The 27,441-nt window shown below is 37.6% G+C and overlaps 1 protein-coding gene across 2 annotated transcripts; it reads right to left on the bottom strand.

Annotated features, from left to right (window-relative positions):
- Positions 1–1,463: 1,463 nt before the first annotated feature.
- On the bottom strand, positions 1,464–24,752 carry LOC110379383 (tetratricopeptide repeat protein 39B). 2 transcript variants are annotated; one of them, XM_021339035.3, is made up of 14 exons: positions 24,535–24,752; positions 17,738–17,845; positions 17,505–17,542; positions 17,044–17,145; positions 16,104–16,287; positions 14,644–14,801; positions 14,113–14,278; positions 11,213–11,374; positions 10,780–10,943; positions 8,644–8,802; positions 7,347–7,536; positions 6,643–6,803; positions 5,746–5,865; positions 1,464–4,906 (listed from the first exon to the last, which is right to left on the bottom strand). In XM_021339035.3, the coding sequence occupies exons 2-14, from the start codon at positions 17,834–17,836 to the stop codon at positions 4,795–4,797; spliced, it is 1,815 nt and encodes a 604-aa protein (XP_021194710.3). In that variant the 5' UTR covers positions 17,837–17,845; positions 24,535–24,752; the 3' UTR covers positions 1,464–4,794. The 2 variants fall into 2 exon arrangements, with proteins under 2 accessions (XP_021194710.3, XP_049692186.2); XM_049836229.2 differs by lacking the exon at positions 8,644–8,802.
- Between the last annotated feature and the right edge of the window lie 2,689 nt (positions 24,753–27,441).

Genomic DNA, 27,441 nt, shown 5'->3' with positions numbered 1-27,441 from the left:
TATTTTGTTCAATTTTTCAAAAAACTGTTCAATGAATCGAGTTCAAAATATTTTTTCTAGAAAGTCTATATAAAGTTTTACATTTCATATTTTATAACTTTATGGTTCAAATGTTAGGTGGGTGGGGGGAGACACTGCTTTCAACTTTCGGAGCCATTGTTTCTGAAAATATGAAGTTATTAAAAAATGATTTTTAGGAAAGAGATTTTTTTTTTAATGGTTAAACGGTGGTAGGTATCACTCTCACAGTTAGGACTGAGTGTCAGTTTAACCTTTAGGCCGGCAATGCACGGACCGCTTAAAGCAGTCAGGGGCGACGGCTTAATAGCTGTGACTGCACAGTGAACTGTAGAGTTCTATGGACGCTCATACCTTCACGATACCTTGAAGCTGTCGCCCCTGTCTGCTCCAAGCGGTCCGTGTATTGCCGGCCTTAAATGGGACAAACTAATATGGCAAGGTGAGAATAAAGCACTACACCGTTAAAATAAAAATCTTTATTATTTCCATTCAATTAAAAAAATATCAACAATTTGTTTGGTTATAATTGGCATACATAGCTTAAATATACATATCATAAATAATGCTACCTGGTTTTAAATATTGAGACTTTCTACAAAAAAAATACGTTATTTACATTCGTCACGTAACTTGCATTCTTATATCAATTGTCATGTCATTAGTTCAAAAAAATGTAGGCTTGCGATGATGAGATACGATAATTGTTTTATACTTAGATATTATTGTATCGTTTCTCTTGTTTTCATAGACAAGTACGTCTATGAACTTCCTTATCTATGCAGATTGTTTACCCCATATTTCTCTTCCCCTGATTCAGAAATTAGTTAAAATCATACTCATAAAATCATTAATAAATTAATTCATATCGTCAATACATGAGCGACACAATGCGGTTAGGACAATTTTACTCTGAACACAAGATTGACGGAAGTTAGGTACGGCAATTTGAATTTGCCAACTCGTTCGATATTATAAAACAATCGATTAAATACATTAGGTTTCATCACTATGACTATCGGTTAAGAACTGCCAAAGGACTCACCATAACGCTAAAGGTCTACAAATTATATGAGACTTGTCCTCTGATTGCTTATCGTCGTTTGGCTACCTAACATTCTGTCAGAGTACACTTTTACGGATAAATATCAAGCATGAGCTTTGAGCTTTTTTTATATTTGTACCCTGCTTTCATATTCGTTCACAGCCCAGTAACAATGCTTCCGTAATGGTCTCTGCACACAGCGGGCGCGGCGCGGCGGGACGGGACGGCGACGTGACATAATGTACTAGATTGTCGCGTCGCGTCGCGTCGAGCGGGACGGCTCTGTGTGGCGGCCTCCGTAATATCTAGTACATTACAACTGCTCAGTGTCGCGTCGCCGTCCCGTCCCGCCGCGCCGCGCCCGCTGTGTGCAGAGACCTTTAATATTTTCGTACATCAAGGTGGATATAGTTATCGGCACGGATATTGAGCCCTGACCTTCACCTGCGCAGAAGCGATTTATTGGTTTATTGCCTTATGTGTACAGTGCGCAAAGCGATCCCCACTCTTCCGCCGAGAGCTCAATATCCGTGCCGGTAACTATAACAATATTCCGCTCTGGCAATAGCTATTGATTGGATATTTATATGATGTAAGTCCTACGAAGACAAGGCAACACAAATATCCGATACAAGACTAGATTTGTATTTATCTAGGCATCTAGCGCAAACAGAATATCGATGGCTTGAGTACGAGAGCATGTGACGTAGGTGCGTTCCAATTTGTATGTTTATGTCGTCTGTACATAAATATCGCTGTGTATCGGAGATTAGTGTTATTTGTGAACGACGAACCTAATAAGAAAGTGCTTTTACCTCATTAGTGTATTTGTACTAATTACGATATAACACATTCATTGGCCATATCTCTGTATCCTCACCATTAAAAAATAACATTAAATAATAGTAACCTTATAAACCCTTAAAAATAAAACAAATCAATATTAAAAATGGAAGAAGTAACAACTGCCCAAAATAACAACCTTTGTACAAAAGACTAATTAATTATAATCATCGGCACGAATCTTGAGCGCTGACCTTCAGCTGCGCAGGAGTAATTTATTGGGTCCCTTTGCAGGGGGCATCGCGTCATAGCCGTCACTCGGGATTGGTTCTTTGCTAATAAATCACTTCTGCGCAGGTGAAGGTCAGCGCTCAAGATTCGCGCCGATAACTATACCTGTGTTAAGATAAATTAATATAACTTACAGAACAAAATAATAAATATCTAGATGAAGGAATTAAGCAGTAACATGTAGGCAAATTACAAAAATATAATTGTGTGTTAGTCGTAACCACATCATTTATCTGCTCACATCATGAAATGATCGTATTCCAGTTCAACCGTCTCCAATACTGTCAATTTAGGATTTTTTAAATTTAGGACATTTCAATAAGCTAGAGAGTATTTCATAAAGTGACCAAATATACGATGTGGCTAAGCAGGTATGTTATCAATTCAAAATAAGCTCTATGGCTGCGTTCAGTCCAAACTGACTGTCATAACGTATCGCCTCGTCGGTTGGATGTGAACGAAAAAGTAAATACCTATGTATGGAAATACAATAAACTGAGTAACGATCACTCCCATTCGGTGGCTGACAGTCAGTTTGGTTTGAACACAGCCTAAAAGAGTTAGGGCGATTTTTGTTAGTCGTATTTTCCACATAATTAGAACGTATTTCGCCCGTAGCAGTGTTTTGTTGTAGGTTGCGTTTCCCGGCAGATGAACTTGTACTCGCTAGTTTAGTAACTTGTCGCATACATCTACATTAATTGTATATGTAGATTCTACATTCTACAGCCTTACTTATAAACGTGAATTAAATAATAAGTAATACTTACGGCCTGTTTAAGAAAATTCTTACTTATAAACGTTGCTTAAGCATGTCTTAACTAACATTTAATCACTACTTAAGACTTTAAGTAATGATTAGTTGAATGTTGCTTAGAAGATGATCAGAGATTTTTATAAGTAAGGCTGCTATATTTCAGGTTCTTGGGAATAAAAACTATGTCAATAAGCCTTGTACAACAGATTACATAGTGGAGGAACTTAATTACGAAACCTTAATACAAAACCGTATTGGGCGACAGAAATAGGTAAGTAAGCAAAATTTCGACCTATTGTATGAACCTTACTCAAGGAAATGTAACATCGGGATCGACCGAAAATTTCAATGATCTTAAATTATTGCAACTGCATTTGGTGATCGAGACCTATTTCGGTATCTACTATTACTACTAAGTAATGTATGTAAACTCTGGCGTCAACAACATGCATTATTCGAAGGGCAAACATTATCGTGACTGCTACAGGTTTCGTGACATACACACATAATGGACGGAAAATTAAATAACGAAACCAGACGGATATATCATCGAGAAACGCAGCCTAAACATTTATAAAAAAATCTGCCGAACATCACTCATAAATAAATATTGTATAAATAAAGAGGAAGATATTTCCTAAACGTTATAATTATTTCATTACCCTGAACCGAAATAAGCATATCTCTACTATAAGAAACGCAATATTCGCGTCATCGCAGATACATATATTGTTATTATTTACGTTTACTACATTACAGTACAGCCAAGAAATTACATTCAGATCCATTATCACAACACTTATTAATTTGTATTATTCAATAATTTTATACTGTTTGAACTTGAATACACGAATTTAACATCTTCACATATATATTGTGGATGATAAATTACTACAGAAATATGTCTACTATTTGTAAATTCACTATAACTGTGAAAGATTATAATATTAATACATAAAATAAGTTATAAGAGAACAGAAAACTCGCGGATATCTGCACTCGCATGCAACGGTTTGCAAGGCCCTAACATAGCTTGGTAAATTCGTTAGATATACGCGAGTGTGCAGGCGTAATTGTCAAAAGTGAAGGCTAAGAGGGTGGTCCCTGTGCCATTAAAAACATTTCTTATGAGAAAAATATTATAATGGTAATAAAAATATTCACATGTGACATGCTGCTCCACGTCCACAAACCTATTCGACTCCGTCCGGTGCTTGCGCTACCCGCGGGTCATGGGCGTGCTACTAACGTATTTACCAAACCATATCAATAAATATTTTGACTTAATTACACTAAAGAAAACAATAATAAATTTGAACTAGGTTCTTTCAACAAGAAATACAAAAAAGCTAGACAGTAATTAAAATATTTAGTAATACTAAACCCAAAAACGATAAGAAGTAGTTGTTGAGTAAACTCAACTAAAGTTAGTGATATGCAGAGAGTGAATTAATAATAATTAATTGCGTTAATGTTGTACTCTCAGACTAGGGCTATGGAAGTTATTATCTACAAAAACATATCTCTTCTAATACATACCGATGTCTTATTAACTTAACCTAATTAAACATCACTGTAAGCTTGAGATCAAAATACGAATTTTTATTTAGGAAACCTAAATAAGCAATGTTCAGTACTAGGTAGGATACGTGCAGCGGCTTATTTTAAGATTCGTATTTTAATCTAAGTCTTTAATCGAATATACTTAACATTTAATTTGTTGCAACAACATTGATTATTATGTTCACACAGATATAATAAGATTAAATATGACATTCTTCAATTGTATTAATTTACTATGGGTACACTGAATATAGTAAGAGGTTCCACGAAATTCTCTATAGCCGAGTTAAATGCGTTTGCGCAATAAATATGAGATTCGGTCGGTATATGTGTGAACTTACGAAGTGGCAGGACTTGCAGTGGTGCTTGTACCATTCTTCACTATTTCCAGCTTTGAGTGCAAGCGGAAATGCAATCGTGACTCCAAGGAATATCCAGAATACTTCTTCCTGTAAAGTAATAAGAATATCGTGTTATACTAGATTTTGACTTGTAGGGTATGACTTAAATAGCTATTCCTTATCTGCCAGCCTTTTTCAAACAATGTGAAACTCAAATAAATGTGATGTAAGGTATGTTAAGGTCGTCGTAATGTCTAACAGGTTGCTACTGAGAACCTGTGTTTTACAAGGAACAACTACCTGTCGGACTTCCACAACTCAGCTACCCGGGCAACACGATACCCCTCTTTGCGTTGTGCTGGACTGCCAAAGAAGTTGAAATGACAGCATGGACCATCATCATGGATTCATCGTGCATTCCGAACCATGGAAGAACTTGTTATGGCAAGATGGTCACCCAAGCACGGGGCCCGATTCTTATAAGTTAATAATGTGACATAATCGTAATATCAGTTTTAACCATATTGGGCATTCCGCTACTGATATAAGACCAATCGTATTCCAATGACATTTCATTGGTTTGCCATTGGTCTATCATTTGGTCTATAGGGTAGTCTGTCTTACAACCACGTTGCAATCGAAAATAATTTGTAGACAATTTGATTCCGTATTGAACCACAAAAAAGAATAAAAACCTTTTTTTCTTTCAATTTTAATCGCTTCAGCTTCAATCATAATTGAGTCGTGATTGAATCTGAGTTGGATAGCAATCGTATGTCGCTTAGGTAAAATTAGCAGAATTGAACCCCGAGCCGTAGGCGCCAAGCGTTGCTTAGCCTTATGATCGACCGCTTTGACGTAGCTACGAGCTCTTCCATGTCACCTAAATAGCCGACAAATATATTTTTTCTAGATTGCTTAATTATTATAGTAAGAAATAAACTAACCTGGCATCCTGCAGCATCTGCAGTGCTCGATCTTTGTCACCGAGCTGATAGTGACACATCGCCATCTCAGAGACGGTGTACGGAAGTAGGAATGTATCTTCCTTAATATGATTCTTGAGTCTGCAAATTTTAAAACAAAAGCATTATTTAAGATTTCTAGTGGTTTTAACGATTTTATGTCGATTCAGCAATTTGTGCCCATCTTTTTTGACGAGTCGCTATCTATTTTTAGCTTTTTAATTATAGTGTTTTAATTTAATACTAATTATATGACTTATATGAAAAAAAATCTGAGTAATTACAGAAGATTATTATAAAATATAATCTTACTATACTATATCGTTTACTTTTTATAGCAGAGAGCGAGGCTTCATAACGTGAAAGTGGTAAATGTCTAACCGTTTTTTGGTGTAAGTAATTGACAGTTGCTGTCAGTCAGTACAAATAAGACCCAAGTCCACAGACAGCATAAACGTCCGTTATTTTTAAAACAACTGTGTTCACGCACACAAGGCGTGATTCATAGCTGGCGCACCAGGGCCCGACAGAGGGCGTCGCGTCACCGAGGCGGGGGGGACGGCTGCCAGCAGCAGCGGCCCGCACCGCACCGCCGCACTCCATCACCGGACACAGCCGACGACGCGCGCGCATACTTGTCGTGGTTTTCCAACATTTTGTACTGTCCAGTGAACCATTATAGCTATTATAAGTATAAAGTGTTACAGTCCACTTTCATTTACTACCTTTAGTTAGGTCCCCTAAAACTGTTTACTTTTAATGTGAAAATTAATAGTCTGATGTTTATATGGTCGGTGAACTTGTGCCTTTGGGAAAACTGACAGCTGTCAAATACACAAAACATTAAATACTCTATAAATAAATGTAGTATATACTGACTGTAGTACTGAGCTGAAGGAGTCAAGGGCCAGTCGCGGCAGGTTCATGGCAGCGAGGCAGCAACCCTGCAGGAACCACAGCAGAGCCCGGTTGTCGATCTCGTAGCCCGCCATCCAGTCGCACGGGTCGCGTTCTATTTGCTGGCTCGTCGCTTCGATCAACTATTCATAGACATCATGTTTTATTAAATTTGGGACAAAAATGTAAAAATAACACAAATAATAATTATGGGTTAGTAGAAAAATTCTGCAACAAACTACATTATACATGGAACAAAATCATGGCATGTCTAGACATGTCACTAGACTTCACTAGAGTAACAAAGGCTGTGAATGAGGAAACTACGAGAACTAAGGCCTGCCTATAACAATATAATAAATACATGAAAAAATGTGGAGATGGAGACACATTATCAGAAGGGATACCTACATGAAAATTATTACTAGCTTTTCGCCACGACTTCGTTCGCGTGGAAAAGTTACTTCCGGCAGATTTTTGGTTTGACTAATAGATAGTTTGAATAATAGATTTGGCGCTATATGTCCGAAATATTTTTTTTTGTAACAAAAGCTATCCTATGTCCTTTCTCAAGTTCCAACCTATTTCTGTACCAAATTTCACACAAATCGGTGCAGTAGTTTAGGTGTGAAGAAAAGACAGACAGACAGAGTTACTTTCACATTTATAATATTAGTTAGGATTACCTTAAGAACGTTCTGCGCGTTCCTCTCGTTCTTGGCGAGGATGGGGAACATGTTCCACAGACACAGCAGTTCGATGGCAGGCAGCAGTAGCCGGCCTCCCTGCGCCTGGTATCGCGCACACCGCTTGATCACGAATTTCTCCATCGGCAACGATTTGCCGGCGATGCGCTGCTTATAGTAAGAAGCGTTCCTACCAAGTGTAAATTATGGCGTTAACAGCCAGTTTCTTCATCGAAAGTAAAAGCCAAAGTAAAAGTAACGGTCAAATTCGTTTTTTCAAGGCTAAAGTAACAGCAAAATTAATAGAAAAATCGTGAAAAAACTAATTTTACCGTTACTTTTACTTTATGACATGACTTTGGCTTTTACTTTTGATAAAGAAACTGGATGTAAATAAGTAAAAGTATAAGTTGTAATTTTTTGCTAATTTTGATAATTAATTCCCCAAGAAAATTTTCTACAATTTTTTTTGCATTATACATTAAAGGGATTAATTGTAATATGTATAATATTACATACTGTAATTGTGACATGAAAAGCACTGAAGGGAAGCTATGTTATTTGATTAAAGTATATGAAGCCAACGCTCTATCCATCACGCTTTGCCAACGTTAAAAGAGCTGTCTCATTTAATCGTTTGAAATGAATCGAACGATACTTAAATTGTACGGTAGACCGCACATCCGTGGTAACTGTCATGCACCTTAACTCAATAGTAATAAGTACGATTGTCCTATAAAACTGTTACCACTGACCTGAAGTTGACTATACTTGAGCACTCTAGCCGTCTTTTTTGGCCCAAGAATTTTATTCCATGGTGTAACTTTAGTCCCTACCAAGTGTAAGTGTACCAAGTGAAGAATCGCGGTGGTCTAGTGGGTAAAGAACCAACCTCCCGAGTATGAGGGCGCGGGTTCGATTCCAGGTCAGGCAAGTACCAATGCAACTTTTCTAAGTTTGTATGTACTTTCTAAGTAGGATATCTTAGACACCAATGACTGTGTTTCGGATGGCACGTTAAACTGTAGGTCCCGGCTGTCATTGAACATCCTTGGCAGTCGTTACGGGTAGTCAGAAGCCAGTAAGTCTGACACCAGTCTAACCAAGAGTTATCGGGTTGCCCGGGTAACTGGGTTGAGGAGGTCAGATAGGCAGTCGCTTCTTGTAAAGCACTGGTACTCAGCTGAATCCGGTAAGACTGGAAGCCGACCCCAACATAGTTTGGGAAAAAGGCTCGGAGGATGGTGTAACTTTAGTCCCTAGTTAATAACGGGTTAATATGTATTGTGTGACTTACCTCATGAGATCATTGCATTGTTGTTTCTCTGCAGACGTGATATCATTCAGTTGTAATAACATAGCCGCTTTAGAGTAAGAGTAAATGGTCCTTGACCACGAACTTTCCTCTATAAGTTTATTTGCGTACAATGCCGCCTCACGCCAGTCCATTTTCAAACTGAAAAGTTTCAAGTGTATGTGTTACAGTCATGGTGATTAAATAGATATTTTACATAATGACTTTTCATTTTATATAATACCCAAATTGACTAGACAATGTGATAAATTAATCACTTTATTCGCATAATATTTGTCAGCCAAAGTAATAAATACGGTATAACCTGAGTAATTCTTCAAAACGGCTCATGTCATCGCCGACTTTTTTATATAACAAATCATCAAATGACCCCTCCTGCTGTGGATTAGCGGTCATTTGATAGAGACACTCCCTGTCAGACTCTTACCGACTCTCTTTGAGGAGCGCGTGTTGTCTCCTAGGGGACGGGAGGACGATGAGCGACCCGAAACTCACGCCTACGATGGCCGGAAGTCGTCCCTTGACACCCGGTACCCGTTGCATCTTCCACGTCTACTGCAGCGGCTACGATGAGAGGTGCGAACTCCCATGCCACCGTGAGCGAACAACAAACACGGCATCCACACTTCGTGCCGGTGTGCCAAGCTTGCCCGTGTGCTTATTCGTGTCCTTTGAAGTGTGTCAAAAACCGACAGGTGGGATAGGCGTATTTGCTATTCGCGTTTATGCGTTATGTGGGCAAATATAGATGAATGAACCCTCCACACTTCGTCGTATGCGGCCGAATAACGCATAGCGGAGTGTGGTTCCGGCATTATGATCGATCGATCCGCGCTGCTTTGACTTAACCACGAGCTCTTAAAAGATACCCTGTCCACTACGGTTATACGCTACTTTCTACCGACTGCAGGAGGTAGCTCTCGAGACACAAGTTCAAGCGCACGATGTGATATCATATTACTTAAAAACCTGCTAACACCAGTTGTCTGTTTGCACAAGGTTAAACACGTATCTTAAAGAAAGAGTATTAGATATCAAACATATTATCTTTTGAATTATATTATCATAGTTATTGCTACAAGCAGTTAATTAATATATGTGAGGAAGTGTTATTTCAAATGTCAGGCAATAGCATTTGCATCTCTCTGACATATCTCCATAAACCTTGAATTGACTTGTCTACTTCTTCTTGCACTTTAAAATAGAGAAATAAAAAGTAGAAACCGCATATTGATAACTAGCCGTTTTCCCGCGGTTTCACCCGCGTCCCGTGGGAGCTACTGCCCGCACCGGGATAAAATATAGCCTATGTTACTCGCAGATAATATAGCTTTCTAATGGTGAAAGAGTATTTAAAATCGGGCCAGTAGTTTTTGTTTTTATCCATTAGGTACAACCAAACAAACACAGTTTTTCTCTTTATAATATTAGTATAGATAAAATAAGACTTATATAAACGATCAAAATATGAGCACAAGAAAATCAGTCATTATTGAAAATATAACCAATTATATTCTGCTTTTATTTATTATTCTTATTTATTTATGCCTCCCGCCGTGCCCGACGTTCGCGATTAATTTAAAAACGACTGCATTGATTTTCACCATTCGATAGCTGGATTTTCAAGAAAGATTTTAATAAATAATTTGGTATTTTTAAAATTATTTCTATATATACATTAACGATATTTGTTGAAGAAGTAGGAAAAAATAAGCCATCTGGGAGCTTACAACGAAAATGCTGCCTAAACCATTTTAGACACAACAAAATAATGTATTATGTGATTGTGTATCTCATAAAGGTGTGCAGAAAATCCTGGGGTAGCGTATATCTCCTAATACCAAGTCAGCAGCATATAAAAGCCAAAGAAACAATGTTGATGATGTAATGAGCCATCTGCGCAGGACATATTATAGTGCACAAGCGTTTGCGCAGACACAAGTGCACGAGCCCTATTCCTTCACTCTCTGCGCCCGATGGGACGGCAATCCGACACGACCGGAGAGAGATCAGGCGCAGGACCAACATTTACGTGCTCTCCGATGCACGGGTGAATCAATTACCAACTTCCAGGCTCCGGGCTGCTTTATGAAAGTTTTGTAAAACAATGTTACTGACCTGTTGACCCACATGATCTCCCAGTAGCAGACGTGATGGAATTGGCACCACTCCTTCTGGCTGTTGATGGACCGGTTGTAGGTCTCAATGGCGGCGTCGAACTGCCCGCGCAGCAGCTCGATGCGACCCTTGAACATCAGGAACCAAACGCTCTGCGGGTACACCTGGAACCATTTCAACGATTGCTTAATTTCTGACTGCCTCCGATGTTGATATTGGCCAAGTTGACAAACTAACATTGAGCGTTTTTAAGGCCATGTCATACATGAACAGCACGGCACGGCACGAGGCAGCTGCTGGGCGGTCCTTGTCGGCTGCGAGCTCGCTGTTGGCTTCGATGAAAAGTTAATGGTTGGGTTGTAGTCGCGCCGTACCGTTCCGTCCATGTATTCGAACCTTTAGACAAGCAAAACGTTGATCAAGTCGCTGTTACCTTGAGCTGTCTGTCCAGTATTCTCTCGCAGACAGGCAGGTCGCCTGGTGCGCCGATGAAATGGCACATGACGAGGTGGTAGCCCAGCAAGGTGAGGTCACAGAGTACCGACCGCATACCTGGCTCGTTCGACCCCGCCTCCAGCTCTGCCAATCCAACGGTCTGGAACATTCCAAAACAGCAAAGATCAAGAATCAGCACTTTATGAAGGTCAAGTTTACAAAAGACAGACCCCAAAAGCCCTCCCTTGAACACTTTCTATGCGTTTTTGCTGAGAAGAAGAAGTGGTGGAACAAATTCCCCAGCACTAAACCATCACCTAGTTACGCAACGATACACCTTTTTTTCAGACAAATAACCCTAGTCAAGATAATTATGTGACTTTATTTTAAATATGTGTTCCTATTGTAAATTATAATTTCGGAGGGCACGATGAACTTGTAGGTAGTCCGACATTTGAACATCCTTGGCAGTCGTTGTCGGAAGGAAACCAGTTTTACCAAGGGGTATTACTGGGTTGCCCGGGCAACTGGGTTGAGTAGGTCAGATAGGCAGTCGCTCCTTATAAAACACTGGTACTCAGCTGCATCCGGTTAGACTGAATATGTAGGTATTACTCCAGAGCTCCTAGGTAAACAGGCTTCAGAGCCGTCAAAACGTAACAAGACAGCGTGAAAATTAAACAATACCATTAGTAATATAGAGAAGATAACGAACCAGATTATACTTTATTTATAGTCCATAAAGTCTTATAGAAATCTGCTCGGCATTTGTCTAGTCTTTTAAATCAGTAATTATGTATGTAAGCTGTAGCTCCATAAACTGCCTTTCAAGGCCGTTACGCAGCGAAAGCAGATTGAAAATTTTAGGATACAAAATCAAATCTAGCTATAACCAGGTGCAGGCTTATCTCAGATGTGTAGTAGGTAATGATCACAGACAATAAGCGGTTTCACCCGCATCCCGTGGGAACCTCTGCACGAACTCTGATAAAGTAGCCTTCGTCGTTGAATGGGTTATCTTTAACTTTTCTAATCGGACCCGTCATTCCTGAGATTATCGCGTTTAGCAAACAAACTCTTTAGCTCTTTGATATTACTATAGATAAGAGGCATAAATAAAATAACGCTTAATATTCAGGTGTTTTTGCTGATCAAATATGTATGAATTTTAAATATCAAGTTCGTTATTTGGCATTAAGATCTCAAGTCACGTGTAGAATATTTTAAATGTGTATTCTAACATTTCTAACCTATATTTGCGTGAAGATTGATTAAGGTAGATTGCATGTTTCCAAGCACCTCATTATTTTTCAATCCGCAGAAACACAGTAGCCTTCATACAACTTTGTAAAACATCTTATAATACTTACCTACTCAATTTTGAACACTAGTTCAATATCAAGCAATTATGGTCATGGCAAATTGTGTACCAACATAATAGCTACAGAAACCATTTAAAGTTGATTTTAGTGTTTTTTTGTTTTATAGCATATCCGTAAATAAAACAAGGCAATGTTTTTAGATTTTACATTTAAGTTCCTTAGTTTCGAGAAAGGGGCATTACCGTTTCTGATTAGTTTTACCAAAAATTAAAATCGCGTGACCTATCTTCGAAATAAAAAATGTGTGCAACATTTTTGTCAAATTCAAAAGATAAATATTCAAATGCTTTTAAATGCCTAAACGCACCAATATTTTTATTATTATAAACGACCTTAGGATAACACGAGGATTTTGTATTTTAAGCCAACAAACGTGTTATAATATATATTAAGCATTATAATTTGAATACAGGTGCAACAAAGCACTAACGCTAGCAACTGGCCTCGCTTCTACGCAAATCACGTGGCCTTGCCGTTCAAAAATTAACAAAAAAATTACCAATACTCGTTAGCATATCACATTTTTTGTGCCAGTTATTGATTCATATTAATCTAGCTCATTTATTTTTAGATTAAACCAAAAGTAAACAGTTATTTCACAACAAAATTTTAGATATTAATAAATACACCTACTAATTAGTATAATATATATTAATAAATATACTATACACACATTATTTTAAATGCTTCTTCAGGTTTCAAATTGGTGAATAAATATGGTGATTTCACATTTACATATTTTCTTTACAGGAAGCTGTGTAAATTTCTTAGATAAGTTACATGACCAGTGAAAATGAGATCTTCGGTAAGTAATTAAAAAAGCAAGAAAGCCCATCTTTAAGAAAATTGAAAGTCAAAAGTTGGAAACTTTAGCTTTTAGTGCCCGTGTGTTCTCATCGTCACACCTATTGGGTCTAGAACTTGTTACAAGTAACTGTACAACCGCATTTTTACACCAGTTGTCTTTTATACCTACATAGATATAAGATTATCACTCATTATAATATCTGTCATAATTTAAAAGTTTCAACTCATAAGCCTAACATGTAAAGAATGACCAGTCATACTTTGTTTTTTTTTTATTTTTTTGTATAGCTTGATATGAAAGTCAGATACTCAGCCGTGGGTGCCGTGCGATGGATCCAGATTTCCCACATCATAAAAAGGTACAAAATTAGGTTAAAGAACATTGAAGAAAATTTTTAAACTATATATTTCTTGTCAACGACGATATGCATCTTAAGAATTGTTGTAGCTTTTTATTAATTATGCACTAGACGTTTTCTCGCGGCTTCACCCGCGTCCCGTGGGAGTTACTGCCCGTACCGGGTAAAATGCCTGTGTTACTAACAAATTATGTAGCTTTCTAGAGGTGTAAGAATTTTAAAAATCAGACCAGTTGTATTTGAGTATATCCATTACAAACAAACAAAGTTTTCCCCTTTATAATATTAGTATAGAAGTACCTATAGAAACGCATATTTGCCTTGTTTAAAAATGATAAGATGTCACTCACCTTGTTCCCCGAGAATCCGACGAATTCTAAGACGCTTATAATCTTAGGCGGTAACATGGATATCATCACGTTGAACGTGGCAATGCCCAGGCGCACGCCACTTCGGAACTGCACTCTCGATAGTTCTGTCTCCCATTCCTTCTTTTCTAATATTTTTGCGCACTCCCTGTTGGTAAAAACATATGTAGTTAATAAGGGATAATGACAAAAGATGATGACAGATACATTACTGCTTACTGGTTGCAGAAATGATACAGTGTGGTGTAGGCAACTATCAACTTATACATAGTTTGCATATATCGGGTGTGTCGTACCTTAAATTAAATACGTTAATATATGTCGATTAGCACAAAGAAAAATAATAAAAAAATGAATTTTGCAAACAAAGTAAATAGAATTCTGCTGAGTACCAGTGTTTTACAAGGAACGACTGCCTATCTGACCTCCTCAACGGTAAGAATGATTTACTTTTTATATAATCTTAAATGAAATTAAGACTTATCTAATAATATTATTAATAAAAAAAATTACTTGTAACTGGTGTAGCAATTTTTGACCTTGATAGTGCCCTTGATGAGCCCTGTGAGGTCTTCTCCGTCCATAATGGTCATTGCTGCTTGAAGTAGCAGGGCTTCTGCATAGCACAGCTCAGCGTGGGCTTCCAAATCTGTGTATGTGGCGTAATTTGGCTGCAAAAACGGATGAACTGGGTACTAGGAACGTTGGACTAAAGTTTTTCACACTACGTCTACGTCTGCTGGAAGAGATTTCGTTAGAAATAAGCAGTACCTTTATATGCTATGTCTACTTCTTTTATATTCTCACTGTGTACATAAATGGTTAAATAAATAAATAAAATGGAGTATCTTGGCTTTCATAATTATGTTATGTCAAGTTAAATAAAACAAAGCTATTCGCAACCCTAAGCGATCTAGTACCTCGTAACCCCACTTCCTCACTTTTTTGAATTTTATAGAAAGAAAATATTTATTAATGAAAAGTTGGGGCTAGAACAAAATCAACTTCTTTCGCATAGAGAATTTAGCTCACAAATTAGTTTAGGTCATCAAAATAATATCAAGTTTAATTTGGGGGGAATATAACAATTAAAATTTTAAGGTCAACGTTTATAAGCAATCAAAAAGCCATTAACTACTCTAAAATATATGATGTTGCAGTAATCAATGATTGGTTAGTCTAGATAACGCTCCATTCTTCACAACAGTCATTTTTGTTCCATTCAACTGTACTGTGAACCAGGCACCTGTTCTAAGTGCGGTTTTGATATTGATTTCGTTGAAACGATTTAATATAATTCAATATTAAAACTTATAATTATTTATTTGTATGACTTGCCATCTTATAATCATAGACTCGGAAGAACATTAGTGCAGATGTTCCCATAATAAAACCGGTACCTACCATATAAAAAAATGATAATAATAATGATACCTTCATTGTTTTTATGTAAAAAGTTGTCAATTTCTGAAATTTAAAATCTGTGTGTTGTCACAACATGGCGTTGTTATGTCCGTAGATAATGTATTGAAACAAATTATTTACATGGACGTTCTTGTCCATCGCTAGAATATATTATATCAATGGCTTGATTTTATCATGGTTTTTAATGGGCCGAGCACTAGGGCACCATGGCATGGTTAAAAATCATGGAGAACATAATGACAAGCGGAGGTGCCATAACGGATAATCTCGTAATAAAGTAGCGCGTCAAAATGCGGGGCCGACAAATATTACTGTCTTCGCCTTTATACGCCATCTTTAGACCCCATCATTTTTTGTAATAACAAAGATCGTTGACAGATGTCTCAAAGAACCCGAAGCCTCGTCAGTTCAATCGTAACTGATCGTTTTGGTCATGACCCTACTTACTTGGCCTAGAAGAAGGCGCCTGACCTACCTACATTATGGCATCTCCGCTCTTGTTTCTTTACTCCGTGGTAAAAATTCTTATAATATAAATAGTTGTCTACCTTTTTAATAATTGTGCCGATGCTCTCTACAAAGGTGTAATTTTTCCTGTGCTGGTTACAAATATTGATGGCTACTTTGAGTGCGGCCAGGGTCCGATTGATTTGTGCGTGGTCGAAGGTCAACATTGCTGGTATAAACTCGAACATGGCAGTGCCAAGGCTGTGGTAAAGCGACGTGCGTTCCCTAGACACAAAACACTATAATTTAGGCAGGTAGGTTAGGCACCCAACATCGGTTGTCTATACAGAGAAAACATGAATAAACGGTTTGGCTATGGTTATTTAGAAAGGGACAATCCACCATAACGGATCAATAAACTATAATAACTACGTTACTATGTTTAATATTGCTTGAAGGCTTTATATCGGGTGTTTCGTACCTAATCACGTTATATGGAACCGACCAGACCCGATATATGGAATAAGCTTCAACAACTTTGTAGTCTGTGGAGTAAAAATTGTGAGCCAATGAGAAATGTGGTAACAGAGCTGACTGCTCAAACATTAAAAAATATGCACAATGAGGTCCATATAAGTTCAGGTCTATAAAACCCGTTTTTTTTGCTTTAACGTTTTTCTAGCTATCGTACTATACTCCCACTTGTTTATTGAACAGACAATTTTATCGAAAAATATTTTTGTTTGTCGGTTTGTACCCTAAAGGCTCTGACACTGCTGAACCCCTTTGAAAAATTCTTGGACTGAAACTGTTGGGAAGCTTTTTCTGTCCCCGCGTGACATGAGCTAGGTTTTATCCGGGTTTGGAAAGTAGTATCAGCGGGACGGGAATTAAAGCAGCTGGTATGTTATATTCACTGTGACAATTATTGTATAGACATTAAAACAATCAATTCAAGCACTGACAAAAGGATTCCGCGCGAAGGATTATAATGAAAACATAGATATACATATAATGAGAGAAAATATTCACATGACTCACCAGGGTTTCATCATGTTCGTCGCACCAATTAAATCATTATTAAAGAATTTTCTAATGGCCACCTCGCAGTCCTCGAAGGAAGTGTGTAAATCAGCAGTTTGCCTATAAGAATACGGGAATAATAAGGTCAATAAGTATTACCTATGAAATGTACACAAAAAGGCAACAAAATGTTGTGTGCATTTTTGATTTTTGTTTAGCGAAAACAGAAAAAAAATAGGTGCGAACATAGTTCAGATTCAGATACCTAGGTATGTATGTAATTGCAAAAAATTCCAGAATTGTTTTTTACATTAATTATGTACGCTTCAGGGGATTATAAAAACATTTGACAAAAAGTTTAACTAACTAAATAAAAATAGTATCGATGGAAGATAAAACCATTAGGCGGGCGACAAGACTTTTTACTCGTAATCTTATTAAAGAGTCAACTAAATCATTATTATCAAACATTATCTTACGCGGGTGGTAGTTCGTCTGTAGCATCTTCAAACTCGTCCTGAAACAAGAATAAAATACTCGTATTATTTCTGAGTATACCATTTAGGGCTTTATTATGTTTGTCATCATTCGTACTACCAGGCAAAGAAGTATCACAAGTAGTGACCTTCAGAAAGTGCTCAGTTTTCAATCTGCTTTGAATAAATGACTTTTTATTCAACCTATTTGCCACAGCTGGGAATAAGGTACAAACCTCAAAATGTTCGTCGGCTAGGGTCGCCGCCGCGACGCCGAAAGGATCATGCAGCAGCGGAGGCGTCAACGCCGGAGCGGTCTCTTGCCTTAGAGCCATCTCCGAATTCTAAACACACCAAATTACAAACATCAATGATGATTTCATGTGACCAATACGAAAAAAAGCGAGATTTTATCTCTAATCTTGGGGCTACATATTACAGGATACAGATTCGATCTCAATACAGTTCCCATAAACGGATCTAACAAAAGTATGTTACGTTCATACGATACCTACTAATACTAAAACCAACAACTTATCATGATTTGTTACTTGGATGGAAACTAGGTACTTATTTGTTTCTAGTAAGTGTTAGCCATGTAACGTATGATGAATTCAGCATTGGTGTAAGAATTCATGCGAATAATTCTGGTGAACTTCGTACACAGTCGACATTATTAATATTTATGTAGGTACCCAGAAATATCCGTACCATTTGGAATCACAGCTTTCTAGCTTTGATATCTATTAGTATTAACTATGTATGAAAATGAATAGATAGGTAGGTATGATATCTAAGCTGTTTGAAAAGTTCACGGCCGCACTACGTTTTTAGAACGTTCCACGTCCACGCTAACAGACTCTAATTTGGGTAAAGTTTACCTACTCATTGATTATAATTTATAAGATAAGAGTTAATGTACATTAATTGGTATCGTCAATAATGACGCTTGACACGTTCTACATTTTGCGAATTTCCGCGATGCGATGCGATTCGTATCGCAAGTACACAAAACTGCGATTCTTCAGACGTGACAAGTAATACCTACAAATCAATGGTTAAATTTTTAGAACCGCAGAATCAACTAAAATAATAGGGCCATAATAGAAACTAAAGGTAGGCAGATATATCTTATTTACTTATATCTGCCTATATATTTTTTATTTACGTACGTTAAAACAAAAATACGAAGAGATATCAAGAGCAGGCTGCTTAAAAAGTCCGGTACAGACTAAGATAAAATGTAAACCGATTTTTCTGCTATTTCCCTTATACGGCCATACATGCTACGGTCTATCGGAGAGTTAATCTGTGCTACCATCATTATGTCTCTAAGCTTCATAACAATTTTTTGCGTTACGGGAGTCGATACAATGCTACCACGGACCTGAAAAGTGTTGCAGGTCCGTGAAGGCTACTAATAAACTTCTAGCACATGTAACTAATGATCACATCCCGGTGATCTTATAGCCTACATAGGATCAACTTTTATATTATACAATAAATATTGTGGTATGGTTTATTTGAAACATTAAATATTAATTCGATAGGCATCCCCCTTGACTTTTACCACGCGCTTTTCTTAGTCAACATCTTAAAATGGCAACATCAGAACAAAGCTAGCAGCTCTGATTTGAACAGATTGCTAGTGGGACTGCATCATGAGGCCGCAAACGTTTCAATAAATTCATACAAATATGATAATGGTTAATGTCAAACAAATTAACCTCTTCTCTCCACCACCACACAGTCAATACAATGATAAATATAAGAACTATAATTGTGGCCAATGCATGGTGCTGGATAAGTGTATTTGCCGTCTCTGAATACATGGAAGTCTGTTGAAATAAAAAATGATAAATGAAATTAAAAAAAAAAGATGTACACTACCTAGTATATATATCTTCGTCGCACCTTACTTATTTTTTTACTACAATATGACATTTACCTGCCTTTAAAGAAAACGCATTTTTTGTCTATTTATTTTTGTGTATTATCTCCTAGTCAACAAGTTAACTTCTGCTCGTAGGTAGCTATTAGATAACATACCATTATGTATCATGACTATGCTAGTCACAACAGTTACCTAGGTTCTATAAACATCATGACAAACTCTTGATGTCTGAACGCAGAGCATGATACATAAACATACAGCCTTGGCCAAAAGTATTGAGCACCCATGACATCTTTCAGTTTTTTGCGGAGTATCAAATAGAAATAAAACAAAACTTTTTTTTTATTTGTAATTTACTATTTATTCATTGAAAATTCATATTTTGTGGGTCCACCCTTTGCCTTAATTACAGCAGAAATTATTTTTGGTAAACAGCTAACAAGATTTTTACAGTCTTCAGCAGTAATCGCGTTCGATTCTAGGCGCAGGTAGCGTTTCAACTCTTCTCTGTTGTTAATTGTGTGGCGCCTAACTCGACGCTTTAAGAAACCCCATAAATGTTCTATGGGGTTCAGATCTGGCGACTGGGCAGGCCAGTCAAGAAGCTCTATGCTATTTTCCCGAAACCAAGTCATAGTGCGGGCAGATTTGTGGCAAGGCGCGTTATCCTGCTGGCATTTATCACTATCCATGTTCGGGTCACCGAAAAGTTTCGTGAATGAAGGCAGCAACGCAGTTTCTAGCACATTTATGTACTTAGAAGAGTCCATGCGGCCCTCACACACGAACAATTCGCCAACTCCAGAATCGGTCATGCAACCCCAGGCCATTATACTGCCGCCGCCGTGTTTTACGGTTAGGACCACACACTCTGGCTTACATTCTTCGTCCACCCGGCGACGCACAAAGGTCACACCAGGTGTACCAAAAATCTGCAATAAAGAGAAAAATATTGAGTTCCGGAAATAAAAAGAACTTCCTCTATGCGTTTAGAATTTAAACCATTTTATATTATTTTGTGAGGGCATTATATTGACTTACTCACCTCAAAGTTTCATTCGTCTGACCACACAACATTTGACCAATCTTCAGCGGTGAAAGTTCGGTGTTGTAAGGCCCATTTGTACCGAGCTTTTTTGTTGCTCTCGGAGAGCCATGGCTTCTTCCTAGCTTTACAGTCTTTCAGACCAGCTTCCAGAAGCCTTCTACGAGTAGTTCGAGCAGAAATTGTTTTCTTCAATTGTTCTGAAAACTCAGCAGCGAGCTCTGAAGATGTTTTTTTCCTATTTCTTAAAGACTCTCTCAGTAACTGACGATCCTGACGGCCTATTGTGATGCGTTTGCGCCCGGTTCTCGGTCTATTTTGATGTGATCCGGTATCAGAGAATCGCTGAATAGCATAATGCACGGATCGGCGCGAACATTTCACAGTTTTGGAAATCTCTACTTGTGAATTCCCTTGCTCGTGCAGAAGCTGTATCTGCACTCGTTATTCTAAAGAGAGTTCGTTTCATTTTGGCATATCGCAACTATAACACTTAAAACTTTGAAATAAAATACCAAAGGCGCACTAGATCACTGGATGTTGTCACAACGAGCGATGGTAGCGAACTAGAAAATAAATTCAAAAATTGTAAAAGACACATTTTTTTGCACCCAGGTGTTTTACTGTCAGCTGCGGCATAAGTCATGGTTTTAAAATCTTTGTAGATAACCGATAAAAGAATACTTCAACGATAGATTCGGGTTTCTCCCATAATTACCGTGATCTAGCGAAATTTGTAAGGTGCTCAATACTTTTGGCCAAGGCTGTAGATAGATATGACATGCAGGGTTTTAGCTACATTCTATTACATAATAGGTAGCTCGTCCTGACGATACAGGGGAGGTACTAAAAAGTTCACAGCGTACACAGAATTCTTAAAAATGCGTCATTGTTGACTTCTAAAACAGTTTTATGCTAGACTTTTTAACTTTCCATGTAAATGTTGTATACAGCATTAAGGTATTTTAGACACAACATTTGTAGTGGTTAATTTAGCTTTTGCTCTTTTTATGTTGCGTGCACATTTATGAAATATGATATGAAATAAAAGAGACTGGGTACCTGCATCTTGCGCGCAAGAATTGAGCATGAATAAAGTAAAATGAATGAAGGTTTGTCGGTTATTATTCTCTATGCAAAATAGCGCAAAGCATTGGCAGATAACTCCTCTGTAGACAGAATAGTATTGAAGCTCCTTTAGTCACGCACATATGACATCCACGCCAACCTAACTTGGAAACATAACTAACTTTATGGCAACCAATCGCCTACAACTGACCTATCGCAAAGAGACGCTCGGATGCACTGCATACGCTCCCAAACAACAAACGGACGTTTTATAGATACAGAACCCTTCATGTGCGAGTCCGACTCGCACTTGGCCGGGTTTTTCATTGTTATGCCCCAGAGGAGGAATTAAAACTGTCAGCTTCGTTCAAAGTTTGCATTTGTATTACAACTCAAAATATCACTAAATAAATATACCCAACCATTTCTACTATTCATTCGCTTCTGCCTTTTTTCTGAATGAAAAATTCGCAATTTTCCAGGTCTTCAAATCTACCTATAATAGTTAATTCGAATATTGTACTAATTCTAAAAAGAAATGATCATTCATACTACGTAAACTGGCATACGAATATGTTTAAATTCATTGGTGCAAACTTTTAGTGAAAGTTGTCAGCAACTGGTGTCTACCACGCTTTCACTTACTATCTCAGTAACTCAGCCAGTTATGTGTATGAAGATGCGATGTTCGTTTTATAATACAAAAACTGAACCGTTGTTAATTAGTTGCATAAAAAGGTATTTTCTAACGTGTTTCACAAAACATGTAGGTATTTATTATAAGGGTATGCGTGTTCTTTTGTGTACGTATCTCTACATCCCTTGGTCACCCCATCACACGTTAACGGCAGGACCGATTAAGCTGAAAATTAGAGAGGAGGTAGCTTAGACCCGGGAGAAGGACATAGAATAGTTTTTGTCACCATCCGGCTACGGGTGCATACGCAAAAATGACAAATAGTCTCACACGCCAGAAAATCTTAGCCAAGCAGCAGTCTATCGATATTATAAACTTATCGAAATGTGTTTGTCAAGAATGTTAATATTCTTAACTAGCTTCTGCCTGCGGTTTCACCAGCAGCCCGTAGGAACTTCTGCACGAACCCGGATAAAAAGTAGCCTATAGCCTTCCTCGATAAATGGGCTACACTCAAATGGAATCAGCGGTTTCTGAGATTAACGCGTTCAAGCAAACGAACAAACAAACTTCAGTTTTATAATATCGTAATAGTAAATAATATAGATATGTTATCAATTGGTTCAAGAGGTATTCTTTTGTGCACGCAACAATGGCATAATTATGCGGTTAGTTTTACGGTCTGTCCTGCTTGAGCGAAGAATAAGACGCGATGCGACACAATCCAACGCGACGCGATAAAATACCGCGCCGTAATATACCGCGCGTTAGTACCGCATGAATTTTTCATTACATACCTACATCCATGTGCAAAGGGAGATGCTGACAAAAATGCAAATACAGCTGTTTGTTCCTATAAGATTTACTAATCGGTACTTCACCGTAAATTACATCTAACAATCTATACGATTATTAAAAAGAAAAAAAAATATCTTTGCTTGTTTGTAATGGATAAACTCAAAAACTAATTGAACAATTTAAAAAAAATCTTTCTCTTTGAAAGCTATAATATATTTTATACTACGGTATGTGCAGTAGTTCCCAAAGGCGTGGATGAAACCGCGGGAAAACTACCAGTAGGTAGGTATATTAATAAGCCCACGTATGATCAAAGACGTAATGGCCCCAATCATATAGGACATGTTCATCAGGCTGCGTCGCGTTTAGTATTTTATTGATAAATTAATTAAATACGAACAGTAAAAAAATAGGAAACTTATCATTGCAAAACGTTCAATGTCAGAATATATTATTGACATACAGCACAGCAATTAGTTTTTGTATTACCTAATGTCATGCAATGTGGTGCAGAGCATGAAAATTTACATGTCTAAGCTCCAGCATGTTTGACGAAATAGACACCTGGATTTAGTTAAGTCTTATAAAAACATTTTTTTTGTCAAGATAAACAGTGATTTTTATAAGCAAACAAATCTTCTGCTAGCGGTTTCCCCTGAATCCTGTGGGAAGTCCAATACGAACCTAGATAAAAAGTAGCATTTAGCCTTGCCCGAAAAATGAGCTATCTAATACTGAATTCATTTTTCAAATTGGACTAGTACTTCCTGAGATTAGCCGAATCAAACAAACAAGCTTCAGCCCTACATTACTATAGATAGTATAGACTTTGCTCTTACTGCAGTTTTACCCAAGCTCCGAGGAAAATCTACTGTCCTGTAAATGGATGGAGATAACTCATAAAAAATCCTACATCCTTCTTCTGGCTAAATTACTTCCCCTAAATTTTCAACAGAATAGGTTCAGGCTTTCTAGCTTATCCAGTGAAACTAACATGCATATCTTTTATATATGCTTATAGATATATCCTAATCCATGTTTCACTCATGGTAAACTGCTAGACCAAATTAAGATTAAGTTTAATATGATAATATTTTCAAACCATCGAGAAATATAATCGGAAAATATATTTTATAATTATAATGAAGACTGAGGGGCCTAGAAGAGTTTTGTAAACCTTTTCCTTATTCAGGTTTACAAAATTTAAATCAGGTCATATAGTAAACAAGATATATAATAAATAACAACATTTATTTGTACAACCCACAGAATGTAAGTTACTTTATCTGCAGTAATTACTGTTAGTCAACTAATCATAGGTCAAAGGGTCCTACCGTCACAATAATCAAAGCAAACCTTTTTACCCGTAAACAATAATTGGGACTCCACTATAATATTTAAAAGTATATGTTAAGTTTTTTTTTTCATCAATAGGCCTTATATGTATAGTTATTTTTAAACACATAATTCATATCGCAACGCATATAGAAAACAAAAGGAAAATACAGTGATGTGAATCAACTCAGCGTAGGTAATAATATAGGCAAATATGATATAATTATTAAATCGCTAGCAAATCAATACTACTTACATGGTCCCAGGTAAATCGATATTAGTTCACAAAGCTTTTAAACACACCTGATCCTTATATTTAAATCAATGAATGATCGTTGCACTATTTCATTAATATTTTCTACAGTGAAGCTTAAATAAAACAGTTTATTTATTTGTATACAAAATATACGTCTTTCTCTAACGTCACCACCTTATTTTGTGAAATGAATGAATGGAGCTGTTTAATCTATGGAATAGACTGTGTTCTTTTTTTTTAGGATCTGTAAGGTGCTTGCTAGACGGTCAATATAATGATATAATGGCGCATTATGACGATCGTTACGTTAACTTCAATATTATAGTAAGTTCAACTCAGTCGTGCGCGCGGCCTTATGTGTGGGTAACCCTTGTACATATTCAGTGACTTTGTGTGCGTGACAAGAGGTACAGTCGGGTACAATACAGTTATTTAGGGGTTATATACGGGTGTTTAAAGAAAAACAGTTATTACGTAATTTTATGTTTATTTATTTATAATGATTATGAATCGCTACTTGAAAAATCAAATGATGAATTTTCGGATTCGCTACTCTCCAAGGTGAAATTATAAATTCTGACTCCATGTCAATTATTCTTCTTTTTTCTTTTGTACATGTCGACAAGTAGGTATTACCCCACATCCCTTCATCAATTTGACTTAAACGTTAATTTATGAGTGTCATTACTTCCGTCTTATTTTGGTCGACATTATGCGAAGCAATAAATTTTTTTAAAATTCCCCACACATTTTGTTTACATTATTATACTAGATTATACCTCTTTTTACATTCTTAGTCCCCACTTTTATTTATTGTCCACGTACCCCGAGCTAGAAAATATGTAAGAAGTATTTAATTCTTAGATACTGTAAATGTCAATTTGAAAAGACGTATGAGAAAATAATGAAAAACTATATTTAATAATAAAAAGCTTTGCTGATGAAGCTACTGAAGATCACTGAAAATTTCAGTAGTTGCATCAGGATGGAGTTCGGTGTGGACAAATGTGCAGTCATGCATGTAAAGCGAGGGGGAATTGTGGAATCTGAGGGAGTACAACTCTCAGATTCCATAAACCTGAGATCACTCTCCGCAAACGATACATATAAATACTTAGGTATGGCGGAGGGGTTAGGCATCAATGTGGCTGTCATGAAACAGTCATTGCGGGAGCGTTTCTTTGGCCGCCTGAATAAGGTCCTAAAAAGTTCCTTATCAGGCGGCAACAAGGTTCGCGCCTATAATGGTTGGGTCATGCCAGTCCTGATGTACTCCTTCGGCATACTCAAATGGACTCAAACTGAATTGGATGCCTTGGATAGGAGAGTCCGCACACTGCTGACCGCAGAACGAATGCATCACCCACGATCGTCGGTGATGAGACTGTACATCCCACGGAAATGTGGAGGCCGAGGCTTTTTAAATGCAAAGACGCTCCACAACCGTGAGGTGTGCAGTCTCAGAGAATATCTTCTCAAAAGCGACGTGGGTATGCATCGTGATATGGTAGCAGTGGACAAAGGACTCACCCCGCTATCGTTGGCAAATGAGAACTGGCGCAGACCTGTGGTACTAACTACCCATGATCGCAAGGAGGTATGGCAGAGCAAACAGCTACACGGACGCTTCTTCGGGGCTCTTCATGGCCCCGATGTAGACTTCAATGCGTCCGTATCTTGGCTACGCTTCGGTGACTTGTTTGGAGAAACCGAAGGGTTTGTATGTGCAATTATGGACGAAGTTATCCTTACGAATAACTACCGGAGATATATCGTGAAAGACGGGACGGTTGACATATGTCGGGCATGTCACCATCCGGGTGAGTCTATCAGACATATTATATCTGGTTGTTCTCGTTTGGCTAATGGTGAATATTTGCACAGACATAACCAAGTGGCCAAGATTATCCACCAGCAGCTTGCTCTGCAATACAACCTTGTAGACCTTGAGGTACCGTACTACAAGTATGCGCCCGACCCAGTTCTCGAAAAGGACCATATCACGTTGTACTGGGATCGATCTATCATCACTGACAGGACTATTGTAGCCAATAAGCCTGATATTGTGGTGATAGATCGATTAGCGCGCCGCGCGATGATAGTCGATGTCGCTGTTCCGCATGACGAGAACCTTGTGAAAGCTGAGAAAGAGAAACAAATAAAGTATCTCGACTTAGCGCACGAGGTTGTCGCCATGTGGAGTGTCGACGCGGCTGTTGTTGTGCCGATTGTCGTTACGGCCAATGGTTTAATAGCCAAGAGCTTCGACGAACACCTCAGGAGGCTCTCGTTGGGCGGCTGGATCAAGGGACTGATTCAGAAGGCAGTACTCCTTGATACGGCACGTATTGTGAGGAGGTTTCTGTCTCTGGGACCCTAACCACCGGTACCTTGGACCCTGTGCCCGATATCGGTGGCAACCTATTTTTTATATTTTTAAATGTTTTTTATTTTTATATTTAATATTTAAAAATGTAAATTATATGTTTAAAAATAAATAAATGAATTGAAAAAGCTTTGAATGTTGTTTCATTTTTTTTTACCTGACTCCTTAATAATTTCTCCGTGAATACCTAACTAGTATTTTCGTAAACGACTGTACCTATAACAAAAAGCGATAAGAACACGTCATGCTCGGACGACGTCACTGTCACACAAATGAAAGTTGTATATTTACAAGCCGACGCACACATAGGGCCGCGCGCAAATCTGAGTTGAACTATCTATAACAAACAACGTCAATAAAGTACAATATCACACACAGCAATACCTTGTAGCAAGATGATGTGCAAAGACTATAGAAGAAAACATGTTGCGCCGACAATAAAAATGACGTGTTTTCTTTTCTAGAAGCTGGATGCGTCAATTCAAAACTATCTATAAAATATTTTTAAATTCTTAGTACTT

Source organism: Helicoverpa armigera, chromosome 1 (assembly GCF_030705265.1).
Source record: "Helicoverpa armigera isolate CAAS_96S chromosome 1, ASM3070526v1, whole genome shotgun sequence".
Taxonomy (NCBI): Eukaryota; Metazoa; Arthropoda; class Insecta; order Lepidoptera; family Noctuidae; genus Helicoverpa; species Helicoverpa armigera.
Note: the sequence above shows the minus strand (reverse complement) of the source record. Positions and strands in the feature narration are given on the sequence as shown.